Below are 13,723 nucleotides of genomic sequence, written 5' to 3'. Positions count from 1 at the left end.
AACAACAAAGAGACAAATCGGAGCCTGATCGGAGCTTGACTAGAGCAATCAAAGCTCGTGGGTCTTGCTTGTGGAGATCTGGACGATGCTTGTGGATCGGAGCTCGTGGGTCTCGCTTGATCGGAGCTCATGGGTATGGGTCTTGCCTAATCGGAGCTAGAGAGATCTCGGATTTGATTGGAGCTGTGAGGGAGAGTTGATGTGTGGGTATGGAGATGGGTGAGATCGGAGCTAAGGTAGAGTTGATGTGTGGGTATGGAGATGGGCGAGATCGGAGCTGTGAGGGAGAGTTGATGTATGGGTATGGAGATGGGTAGAGAGATGGGTACAGAGAGACAGCAAGAAATCAGAAAAAATGAGTAGAGAGAGAGACTGCGCGTATGTAAAGTGGTAGTTGAGAGAAATAATAAAAAAATTGATAAAATTGATTATTTAAATAAAAGAGGGGATAGAATAGATAAACTGATGTGAGTATTTTGTAAAAGTAGATGTGTAAAATAGAAAAAGTAGGTTTTTAATGTAAAAATGGGTGTGTATAATGCATGAACTGATGTGGTTGCTCTTAACTAGCAAGTTTATTTACACTTATGTTACTGTGATTTTACTCTAATTGTTTTGCATTTTCCGTTTCTAAAAATATAATTATGTTTTTAGAAATGTGACTTACCTTATTTTCTTTTTAAAAAAGAAAAAAATATATATGTAACTTACTTTGGACCAAAACAAATTTATATATCAGTATCACCTTATAGTGGACTACATGCTAGTTTTTATAAATTTCACACACATCTCTTACATCTGTGTTTTCATCTCTTCACTCTTCATATATTGAATTTTTATTTTGTGATGCTTTTTGGATGTGTTCACTTTTCTTCATGCACGAAATAACAAAATAATTAAAGGAGAAAAAAAATTCAAAAGTAAGTCCAGAAAATTATATTATAAACAAAACAAAAATAAAATAAAAACCCTTATCGAAGGGAAATATTAGAGTTAAAAAAATATTTTTACTAGTGGTAAATTAAGAATAATGAAATTGATAGTTCGGAGGTATGTGAATGTGAAAGTGAAAGTGATGGAAGAGACAAACGGAAGTGTCTACAACACTACAATTGTCGAAAAAAGCTCGGTCCAATACAATTGAGACCCTTGGGTAGTTCACCAGACTCGTGGGCCAAACAGTGGGCTGATCATTATGTTTAAGGTGTCTATTGGCCCGGCCCGTTAACTCAAATTTATGTGAAAATTACTTAGCAAAGGGATTAAACTTGTGAAATGAGAAAGGGAGACTTTGAGTTTGTGAACCTAAGGTTGTGTTTAGTAGAGTGAATTTTAAGGAAGGAGAGAGAGAGAGAGAGAGAGAGAGAGAGAGAGAGAGAGAGAGAGAGAGAGAGAGAGAGAGAGGAAAACTTTTTTGAGAGTGTTTGGTTAGAAGGGGAAGAGGGAAAACACTTAGGCCTTACCAAAAAGTTTTCTCCCCAAAATGGGGAGAAAATTGGGGGTGGAGGTNAATTTTTATGCTAAAAAATGTGTTACATTTTTATTTGCACATACTCTATTTTCTTGGTAAAAAAATGTGTTGCTTTTTTGTTTTATTTAATGAGGACATAATTTTAAATTTATACCAACTTTACTTTTTCATCTTCTCATTTTTCTTCTTAATCAAACAAATAAGTTTTCCATCACTCCACTTTTCCATCCTCCCCACCAAACACAAATAGGAGAAAACTAAATCTCTTCTATATATCCTTTCACTTTTCTATCCTCTCTCTATTTTCTATTCTCTCACTTTTCTACTCCTCCAACCAAACGGATCCCAATTACTAAGATATTTAAGTAATTGTGTTTAAGATATGATGAACTGTTGTTTGGGCCTCAAAATATTTAAATTTTTTACTTTTTGGCAATTGCTAACAATTATGTTTTCAACTGTTAGTATATTTAAATTAATACCACAATTTAATATTTTGTGTTCCGTGATATGTAAGGTCGTTTGGTTAAACGTTATAAGAGATTAATTTTTTTTTTTAAAATTCAAAATTTTATTCTATAGCTACAACTTCTCATAACTTTTTTACAAACGCTTATTTTTAACTCAAATCATAATTTTGTAATAGCTTATACAAATAAACCCGTAATATCTTTATAATTTATATATTTAATTTTATCAACCTATTAAAGGTTTGTTAAAATCTCACGAACAGCCTATTAAAAACCCATTAGGCCCGCTAAAGGGGGATTTAAATATTTTCATTGGAAATACAAGAATATAAAACACAATTTTATCATTTTATAATATCATATCATATATACTATATAATAAAAGTTGGGCTTAAAAGTCATGGTTGTGTCAAGTGGTTTTACCAAATTGTAGAAATTTTTTAGATTAAAAAAAAAGATTTTAGATATACGTGATCATTTTTATTGCGAGATAAAATAAGTGAATGAAATATGTTAACGGGTGTTCAATTACACTCAATAAAGAAGAATCGATTGGTTCCTACTGTATTCAAAAGTAGTAAAAACTAATAAATAAATACTCTTTTGATGATAAGTTACTTGAAAAAAAAAAAAAAAAAAACCTCAATGCTACGTTTTTAACTAATGCAAGTCAGCAATTGTTAACTAGGCCCAAAACGAAAGGGTAACCATTATTCATCTTTTTAAAGCAAGGTAAGATAGAAGGAACTAGAGTAAAAAAAATAATAATAAATAAAAAAATTCATTACATACTATATTTGTCACAGATGCTCATTTGGTAGAACTTAATACTTCAAAGATATGGCTTAAGTCAAGTATGCTGGATTTGTTGGGATGATGACAAATAATCAAATATGAACACGGCTTTGTTGGGATGATGACACATAATCAAAAGTGAATATATGTTACCATGGTGATGGGTCCAATGCATTTAGATACTAAACCCAATTTGTTATTACATACCATGCATTGAACTCACTGGATTTGTTTGGTCTTTTAATTGGTGGTTTATATAAATAGTTTAATTATTGCATATTTGTGTACTTTGATAACTCACAATGTTGTTCCTATTAGGATTCTCATTAATCAATTGTAGTGATCTTTGTTTTACGGACTCCAATGCTATTCCTGTTAGCATTATATTTATATTTATTTTAGTGACTGGATATGGACAAACTGATCTTTTATGGAATTTGAAATCAGAAGGGGAAAATAAAGGATTCGTCTTTTACCTGTTATCACTTGTTTCTCTGGATCAAACTCTAACTCGGCTTTTCTCATTTTTTGTCCCTTTTGCTTCAAAGAGTATATTTTTCCCAACATACGTATGTAACACTCTCCTTTCATGTGTACATGAATCTATGCGTGAAGACCACCATTCTCAAATCTATGCGCGAAACCACCATTCCCGTTATGCCAAACTGCCTCTGTTTGTTGGTTGTGAACTTGTAAATATGCTCGGGTTGAATAGCCTAGCCCAATGAATACTTTCTTGCATAGCTTGCCATTTATGCTCATATCTTCTTCCATGTTATGGAAGAACATTTCTTCTGTTTTATCTTTTAGGTTTTTAGCTTATCTTATGAGATGATATTGGTTGTGAACTTGTAAATATGCTCGGGTTGAATAGCCTAGCCCAATGAATACTTTCTTGCATAGCTTGCCATTTATGCTCATATCTTCTTCCATGTTATGGAAGAACATTTCTTCTGTTTTATCTTTTAGGTTTTTAGCTTATCTTATGAGATGATATCTCACGAGGTCACCTCACAGAGAATGTGTGGATATTACATGTGAGAGGTTGTCTAATAAGACTATCTCATAAGATTCATTTTTGTTCTAGTAGGTAACTCAACTACGAACATCTTAAATAGAGAAGAAAGTCTGCTTGAAATGGTATCTAATTATATGATTTTATAAGATCATGCATTCATACAGAATGTGTGGATTTTACACGTGAGAAAATTGTCTCATAAGATAATTTTATGCTTGAACGGATATCTCAACTACAAACAACATAACTAGAGTGGAAGGATTTAGGTAAAATAGTTTGAGGCATCTTAATTAATTAGTAGATTGAAAGCCGGACTTTAAGACCAAAGAAAAACCAATTTTTCAATGTACATATCTATTAGAGCTAGCAGCAAGGTTGCAAACAAAACAGATATCTGAAAGTAAGCTTTATGCATTAGGTTTATTTTCATCGTGAATTTCAACCAGACTTTCTTTTCCTCCGTCTTTGGCTGGACGGAGGTTTTTGACTAGCTCATCATTTGGATACCTCATTTGCCAACTGGACATCTTTTACTTGCATGCAATGGAATTTAATCATTTTAATAGATATTGTATTGTAGTGCCATCCAAGCTGGTATATATATCAATATATGCAGTAAATTACTAAATTTGGAGTCTCAAATAAAATAAAATAAAAGAGAGTAAATTTGGATGGTTTCATTATGAGGTGTCGTACAAACTCCAGATGGGCCAAGAGTTCCAAAAAATTTTATAGTTACTTCATAAGCTAGCTAAAACAAAGGATAAAATGTATAACAATGTAATAGTATAATCTCATCTAATTTATTAAATAATAAAGATATAAAGCGATGTCTTAATATAATCAATAAGGAACCATCAGGAAAAATATTAAATATTGAATTAATTATTAATTTGAAAATTTAAAAATTATCTTAAAAAATGTGATAAAAAAGAAAAAGCAGAAAAATTAGGGAAGGAATTTTTGGAAAAAAAAAAAATTGTAAAAGGAAAATCAAGCATATGCTGCCATCTTGAGATATTCAAATTCAATTATATCTATGTTCACTCTTTTTGAGACGTTTTTGATTGAGTTTGGAAACGTTGATCATGTTACTAAAATCAGTTTTCACTCAATACCTTGACATGATAATTACCACCAAAAAAAAAAAAATGCCATTATTTTTTTGACAAGGGCATTATTTTGATTGTTGATGTAATCAAGAAAAGTTTACATCATTATGCTTTTTCACTTTGTATAAGTGGTTGAATCCTATTTTCTCCAATGTAATGAAAAAAAAGGGTATACTGCTTGTTCAGAATGACTCCTCTGTGCTAACTGAAGAATGCAGTAGATGTGTAGTTTGTACCATCATGTTCTTTCTAAGTAAAAAAGATTGTGTTTTGTTTCATGATGCTGGAGTCCAATAATTTGTTATGCAGAAGCTTGTTGGTGTGCCAATGGTACGAGACCATACCCAATGCGTGCCCTCCATTCGTTGCATTTCTGCTAGCTGCCATGACATAACAATATTAGCAATAGTCTGATTCTCATCTGTTGTTTTCAGGTTGTGGTTTCAGTTGTTCCTATTGGTGATGCATTCCATGGAAACTCTCTTCAAAATTTAGAAGCTGTCAATGACTAAAAGAAGCATGAAATGTTCATAGAAGGAATAGATATTTGCTGCTATGTATTTGCACCATAGGGTTTTGTGACCAAGCATCTTCTTGCTATTCATCACGTGGATGAACTGAAGAACTTTGCAGCCAACCATTCTTTCTCAAGTTGGTGTTCTGAAGTCGCGTACTTGGATCCGCGCATTGGTTAGTCACGTACTTGGGAGCCGTGCATCAAAGGTGGAGACTGTCACTACAGATCAAGTCCAATTGGGTATTGGGGTAAGGGTTCAACTGTAAGTTGGTAAGGTACTTGGGATTCCTTTCTTGTAACCGCTTGATTTGATAATAGTGGAGTTTCGGGAGTGGTGACCTGAAAATCACCCGGTGGGGTTTTTGCCGTTAGTGTTTTTCCCATTCGTAAACAAATCACCGTGTCATTTATTTTTTCCGTTGCATAATTAGTATTTGGTGATTTGTTTGTGCTTCCACGTATTTGCATGTTAAATTGATTAATTAATAACTTGGTTAATTAATTAATTAATTAGGGTTAATCACAAGGGGTCATTCAGATTGTGACCTAACAACAAACAACATAACTAGAGCGGAAGGATTTTGGTAAAATAGTTTGAGGCATCTTAATTAATTAGTAGATTGAAAGCCGGACTTTAAGACCAAAGAAAAACCAATTTTTCAATGTACATATCTATTAGAGCTAGCAGCAAGGTTGCAAACAAAACAGATATTTGACAGTAAGTTTTATGCATTAGGTTTATTTTCATCGTGAATTTCAACCAAACTTTCTTTTCCTCCGTCTTTGGCTGGACGGAGGTTTTTGACTAGCTCATCATTTGGATACCTCATTTGCCAACTGGACATCTTTTACTTGCATGCAACGGAATTTAATCATTTTAATAGATATTGTATTGTAGTGCCATCCAAGCTGGTATATATATCAATATATGCAGTAAATTACTAAATTTGGAGTCTCAAATAAAATAAAATAAAAGAGAGTATATTTGGATGGTTTCATTATGAGGTGTTGTACAAACTCCAGATGGGCCAAGAGAAAAAAATTTTATAGTTACTTCATAAGCTAGCTAAAACAAAGGATAAAATGTATAACAATGTAATAGTATAATCTCATCTAATTGATTAAATAATAAAGATATAAAGCGATGTCTTAATATAATCAATAAGGAACCATCAGGAAAAATATTAAATATTGAATTAATTATTAATTTGAAAATTAATAATTATCTTAAAAAATGTGATTAAAAAAAAGCAGAAAAATTAGGGAAGGAATTTTTGGAAAAAAAAAAAAATTGTAAAAGGAAAATCAAGCATATGCTGCCATCTTGAGATATTCAAATTCAATTATATCTATGTTCACTCTTTTTGAGACGTTTTTGATTGAGTTTGGAAACGTTGATCATGTTACTAAAATCAGTTTTCACTCAATACCTTGACATGATAATTACCACAAAAAAAAAAAAAAAAAATGCCATTATTTTTTTGACAAGGGCATTATTTTGATTGTTGATGTAATCAAGAAAAGTTTACATCATTATGCTTTTTCACTTTGTATAAGTGGTTGAATCCTATTTTCTCCAATGTAATGAAAAAAAAGGGTATACTGCTTGTTCAGAATGACTCCTCTGTGCTAACTGAAGAATGCAGTAGATGTGTAGTTTGTACCATCATGTTCTTTCTAAGTAAAAAAAGATTGTGTTTTGTTTCATGATGCTGCAGTCCAATAATTTGTTATGCAGAAGCTTGTTGGTGTGCCAATTAGTTCATCTTTCTTGAATAATATCGCATATAGCTTTGTATTAAAATCCATCTCAATTTGTATATACTGTATGTCTATGTACAGAGCTTGAAACCTATATAGAAGGAGTTGGATTAAACTAACGTTTCTTGGATTCTCTATTAGGAAATGAAATATAGTAATCAATTTAAGATAATGATTGCTTACTCTGCCATCTCTCAGCTCAAAGATTACTGAATCTTCAGCAAAAGGAATTGGTCGAGTAGATGCCACCTGCATATGTTTACAACCCTCACCATTACTATTAGTTCAAAGGTTTACTAGCAATTAGTGCAGTTTGATCTTAACAACTTACCTTTGGGTCACAGTAACTGCTAAGATCATTCAGGGTTTCTGAATTCATCTCCAAGCTAGCTGCAAGATCTTCGTCAACACAAATTTCTTCCTTCCTGTCTTTGTCTTCCTCTTGTCTTTGATTCTCAGCAATAATATTTCCCATATATGGAAATCCAAAACTTTTCCATTTCCATGTCATTTGATCCATATACCTCAGATATACTTTTCCATCTGAACCAATTAAAAAGAGTTGATTATCTTCAAAGCATGGGCCTGGTGAGCCAACCAAGGTCACACCTTTATATGGAGTTCCATGCTCCACCCAATTCCAGCCATCGAATGTATTCCAGTGATATTCAACTAGTCCACCATCTTCTGAAAGCATGAAAAGTGAGCCTGCAAGTGATAGTGATGTTGGCCTCATAGCAGTTCCAGGAAATCTTGATAGAATCAAATGCTGAGACTGGTAATGATCATGCCACAATTCAGTCACTTTGTTATACTGATATAGCCGACCGTTCCTTCCAACTACAAACACTACATTTTCCCTGAACATTTCCTGATCTACTATAGATGCAACTTTAGTGTTTGGAGGGTTTCGGCAATCCTTCCATTTAAATTTCCTCAGGGCAACCTACAGAATAATTTTGGTTATCAGTCAGTCATCTCCATTTGTAATATCATTTGAGAAGCCTTGTCAATATTTTTGGCTTAGTTGGAAGAATAGTTCTCCAATTACTTGTACGATTCTACATTTTCTATCGAGGTCACTGCTAATACTTGCTTGCCCTGATCTTATACAGTATCATCCACATGGATGATGATTTAATTGATACTGACTATAAGTTATTTTCAAATGTGATACTAACATTAGTAAAATAACTACGCGGCACTTGCAATGTTAATTATGGTGAAGCATTGTTCTAGATGTCATGGTTATGTATGTGATGTGGTCAAAATGGGATGAGAAAAGTGAATTAAATAATAAATTGATATCCTTGTATATTTCTTGGATTTATTTTAATGTTCTGAAGAGCTGTCTACCAAAATAAGGGAAGAATTGTCAAAATTTTCTTTACTATTATGCTAATTATTATATTTTCAATGGTTTTAAGTAATTGAATCGATATATGCACTCATATTGTGTGGTTCTTTTTAACTTACTGTGAACTGTAATAATCTTCCTGTTTTGCTCACAAAGAACAGTGCATCTTCTGCTGTTACTCTCATAGTTCTACCTGGCATTACATCCCATGGAGGGCCTCCAATAACTTGCCTTCCTTTCCTCAAAGCAGTACAATTTATCCACGCCAAGTCATTGCTGCTCCTTTCCCTAATAAGCAAACTGCCATATGTGTCAACAACATATAAACTTCCATTGTAGTTTCCTATTGCACCTTTGATAGCTGTTGTGTGGTCATGCCTCAGCCACAGCCATACATTTTCAGTATAAAGATATTCAAAAGTCAAACCACCATCTGTTATGAGGAAAAATGATCTGGCTCCATGCATCACTCTTAGACGGAAGTTTGTGTTGACCCAATTGACTGGGAAAGTATATTCATCAATAGCTTTTATTGGCTCACTAACTGATGCACCTGAAGGTAAGTAAGCTTGTTCTTGGGTTCCTTTCCGCCTTCTTGTCATTGGTCTCATAAATCCTATACCATTTGAATCATCTTTTACACCTGTGATGCAATTTGTTGGTCCACGTTGTTCTGTGCAATACTCAGCATTCCATCCTTCAGTCTCTGGGGCATCAATTATTGACCATATATATTTAGTTGATGCTTTTCTTCGAAAATTAACTTGATATGTTGGCCCTGAATTTTCACCACCTAGGCCTGGTAGATGCAATTCTGCAAGTCTTCCATCATCCAGTGGGAACAGTATCTTGCCAGGATAAAATTGTAGGCCAGCAATACCTCTTGCAGCTTTTGCATGTAGGGGATGCATATGACTAACCCATGCATCTGGAATTTGATTCTCTTGAGCAATACCTGTATTCATGTGAGGAATTTTATATTTAGGATGAATTCCTAAGTTTTCTATCAATAAAAATTTGTTGGATTCTCCTGTAGCTACCCATAACTCATGTACATTATGACAAGAGAATTATGACTTCATTTTTAGATTTAAAAAGGATAGCTGATCATTGAATGGGAATGAAAAAAATTATGATACTTTGACTATATTTATGACATGGTGTAGGAATTTAATTTGATTATATTAGGAAAAATGAGGCTAACGAAGTTTTTTCCAAAGTAAGAACTGAGTTACTCCTTTTCTGTCAAAAACATTGTGAAACTGAATTGTGGTTACTTCAAATTGCTTTCCTCCCTACACAATTTTTTTTAATCAAGCAAAAAAAAAAATGATTAAATATAATTTGTGTATAAAAAGCTACTTCAATGCATATTGCTTTAGTTTTTTCCACTCAAATTACTTTACTTTGGGACTGATATATACTGTACTGCCTCCTTGCAACCTCTAGTGGACCATTTTAGCTTTTCTAAAGGGGCAGACTGCACCTGCTTTGCCTACTAATTACTTCAAGAATATCCATTAATTTTGTGAGAAAAAATTAGAAGACTATTCCTAAACTTCTTTCAGATGTGATCTTAATGGAGGGTAATTGTTTTTAATGTTTTGGTGTGTGTGAAAATGTTGAAATATGATAATTTGGATTCTCAAATCATCATTTTCAATTAAGGCTATAGATTGTGAACAAAGGCTTTAGAAGGTAAAGATGCTTGTTCCTGTAAAATTCAAATTGGGAAACTGCTTCCAAAGGTATATAATTAACTGAAATTAAACAACTAGTTTCCCCATAATGCCTGCTTGACTCACCCGATTGTTTTGGTATTTGATATTCATAAATGGATCCAGAAGATGTGGTGAGAAACAATGAGAAGAACTTATCATTTATCTCATCTTGCAGAACTGGTGTGATAGATGTCAGGTGTTGACCTTTTGGACTTCCATGGACTACCCATTTCCACTTCCTTTGATTTAGTCGTCTCTCTACCAAACTACCACCCTGTATATGCAAAATCTTGTCAATGGATTCTGTTAAGTTTTGAAAAGAAAATGTAACTTTAGGTCTACAAGGAGATCCATGCATGTAAAAATAGCCTTTATTGATATATATGACACAATTAGACAGAATTCGCTAGCTGTGGCAAACAGAGGACTCTTGTAGCTTATAGTATAGTGGATGCAGTTCATTGTAATAACATGTTCTTTATATGGACCTTCAAAAATTCAAGGAGTCTGCAAATTTTGTCCCAGGACTCAAAATTCATGCGGCAACAGTCATAACTTTAATACTAACTGCATGGATCTTGAGTTATTCCTTTTTTTTTTTTTTTAATTTATATTATTCACTTCATCAGCCTAGATATTATATCTACCACTGGCTGCTGAAATTTGTCTCCTGATGTATTTTTGTTTGTGCGCATGTGTGCACATGCGTGTCTTTTTCTTCTGTGGAGGGCAGGGGCAGGGGCAGGGGCGGGACGAGGGGTTGTTCTTTTTTATCATTCTTCAAATCATAATAACACTTTTCATCCTTTTGGTATGCTCTAATGCTGAATATAGATTATCACTATTTGCTTCAGTTAACAGATGCTTGCAGAAAAAGTACCTTGGTTAAGAGAAACAAGGATATTGAATAATCTCCACTCAAGCCATATAAAGTATACCCCAATGATGGAATTAGAGAAGCATCTTGAGCTGCTCCTCTCCATATATGCTTCTTCCATGATGGTTTTGAGTTCCTATCATATTCATAAAGATCTCCTATGGAACTGCATTGTACAATTACATGTTTAGCTTAATATGATAATAAACCTCTCTAGCAATGTAAACGGTTACTTGTAACACCAATGGTTAACAATTTCCAAGTTAGCCTAATTTCATATAGTAATTATTTGAATATTGATTTTCACTTTGGTAATTCTTTGAATTGGCTAAGAACAGGAATTGGGATTAAGATATTTGTTGATTTGATGTTGTGTTGATACTTTATCTATATATGGAGATGCACCCGGTTGAGGGAGTCAGAGATCACACCTTATGGTATACACTACTTCTGCTCTCACAGTAGCAGCATCAGCTATTGCTGCAACATTTGCGCCAGGTGGTTGACCATGATTAACCCATCTGTTCTCCGTTTATAGCACAAACGTCCAAGTGAAATTAGAGTCTCCCCATCTGAATCTACATTATAAATAGAGACTAAAATTTAAGGCACTAGCATTAGCTATATAGCTTCAATCATATACGTATGTAACTCTTACCTTGGGGGCTCAACCTCACTAAGTTCTAACAGTGTCCCATTCCTTGTGCAGAAATAAACACTGCTGACAGGAAGCAATGAAAACCAAGTAGTTATTTGGAGGATCGACTTGACAAGTTTCTTGCAGTGACAAAATTTATGTACAATCTACTTATAAAATATAAGTTGATGCACTTACACTCCATCATGTGACACAGCACCAGACTTTATTAATATCTCAGAACTTTGTTCCCCTTCTCTATCTATGCTTTGATTTACTATAGGTGTGAACTCTACCCAAACTGGCTGTGAGTTCTCACTGAGTTGCATCTGAAAACGACAAAAGAATAAATTAGCTTATACAATCAACAAGGATACTCTAGCTGCTCCAGAAAAAGATAGGTAATTCCATTTCCATTTATCAAACTGTTTTAATCTGAGTCAAAAAGTGCCAAAATTTTATTTGTTTAGATTTTTATTTTTATTTTTTATGAAATGTCCTGGTTTAACTCTGTTATGATTTGAAACCTTACACTGATATGAAAACTTTCATATGACATAGCTAGAAAATCTGATGGTCTCTGATAATAAGTCTGTCTACCTATCAAACTGAAAACACTAAGAGAAGGGGAAATTTCTGCTTCCAAGTATCATCTGATCAAGGTTTACTACTCTACATGTCTGGAAATGCACTCCTCCCACCCAACAATAATATGAGAAAGTTTATTGAGAAGAACTAGGAAATAAATATTTGTGTATATTTAAAAATTATGAATCGACACTACAAAACCAACCCAGAAAAGAGAGGGAGAATCGATACAATGATGTTGATATGTTATCTGCTATAAATTTTTGAGACAACTGGTGCATTATAAATTTAAAATACCTGATACAGAATTCCTGCTTCAGATAAAGCAAGAATTGTCTGATTGACAATAAACACAGAGACTGCATGACCTGCATATACTGGTAAATCGTGGGGAGCAATCACCCACTGCACTCCATTCCAAAACCTCTCGTAGATAGAGCCACTTTCACCAGTGACCCAAACGGATGTCTCAGACATTCTAGTCAATGAAATTCTCTTTCTCAGAGGAAGACCCATATCAGAATTCTCCTCATCCTTCTTTTTCAAACTCTCCCTTTGTTCAGGAACATCATGCTCTTTTTCTAAGTGATCCTTGTTCTTGTTTGTTGTTGAACTAATCGATCCCACTTTAGTACAGTTATCATTTACACAAGAGACTAGATCATGAGGCAGTTCAACTTCAACCCAACTGTTGGTTTGCTCATTAAACTCCCAGAACCTATCAGTTTTCTGCTCAAACTGTTGATTGGTTTGTTGAACAAAATGATATGGACACCATGAAGCATAAGCAAGAACCAGAAAACAGGTCACTGACAAAAGGACCTGAATGAAAAACATGAAAGGGAATATGGACATGGTGGCACTGAAGAACCTGGTGAAGACCAGACATATCAGAAACTCTTCAAGAAAAAAACTAGTACATGTTACATGTAGATTTTGTCAAGTACGAAGTTTGGTTGGGTTTGTATATATAAATATAATATACATGATCTTTTGTGGTGCCCATAGGGACCATAGCAGAAAAGAGGTTATACAATAAGGCTCAAACTTCAAAGAACTATTTGCTATCACATTTAGAAAAACAAAGTTCTCTTTCTCAGGGCCACGAGAGAGATTGAGAGGATGCTATGGCCTATGGGGGTCCATATGGGGAAGGCTGAAGGTGGGTAGTTAGTGCAGGTACAGTTTCTTGGATAATAACTAATTTTGTGGCAGAGCTTATGAATTTGTCAACTCTAACGGTAAGAATACCTAAGCAGTGTAAGACTTCTTGATAGGGTAGTTTAACACCTTTATTTACTATAACATCGTGTTTCCTTCTTTTTTCTAATACTGTTGGTTCTGATTTACCTAATTCTAATGACTTTATGTCAATTATCTACTTTATTTATTACGTATT

General features: G+C 33.8%; 1 protein-coding gene across 3 annotated transcripts; it reads right to left on the bottom strand.

Annotated features, from left to right (window-relative positions):
• Positions 1 to 4,896: 4,896 nt before the first annotated feature.
• On the bottom strand, positions 4,897 to 13,551 carry LOC111994142 (uncharacterized). Of its 3 annotated transcripts, none has more exons than XM_024025996.2 (10): positions 12,622 to 13,548; positions 11,935 to 12,065; positions 11,758 to 11,820; positions 11,531 to 11,620; positions 11,103 to 11,265; positions 10,307 to 10,496; positions 8,621 to 9,456; positions 7,476 to 8,090; positions 7,328 to 7,393; positions 4,897 to 5,246 (listed from the first exon to the last, which is right to left on the bottom strand). In XM_024025996.2, exons 1-10 carry the CDS (start codon positions 13,177 to 13,179, stop codon positions 5,142 to 5,144), a joined length of 2,817 nt encoding a protein of 938 aa, XP_023881764.2. In that variant the 5' UTR covers positions 13,180 to 13,548; the 3' UTR covers positions 4,897 to 5,141. The 3 variants fall into 3 exon arrangements, with proteins under 3 accessions (XP_023881764.2, XP_023881765.2, XP_065617157.1); XM_024025997.2 differs by having other exon boundaries at positions 11,758 to 11,817; positions 12,622 to 13,547; XM_065761085.1 differs by having other exon boundaries at positions 5,242 to 5,348; positions 12,622 to 13,551.
• Positions 13,552 to 13,723: the final 172 nt, after the last annotated feature.

The sequence above is a fragment of the Quercus suber genome, unplaced genomic scaffold, assembly GCF_002906115.3.
Source record: "Quercus suber isolate HL8 unplaced genomic scaffold, Cork oak 2.0 scaffold_395, whole genome shotgun sequence".
Lineage (NCBI taxonomy): Eukaryota > Viridiplantae > Streptophyta > Magnoliopsida > Fagales > Fagaceae > Quercus > Quercus suber.
This window is presented reverse-complemented; position numbering and strand designations above follow the sequence as displayed.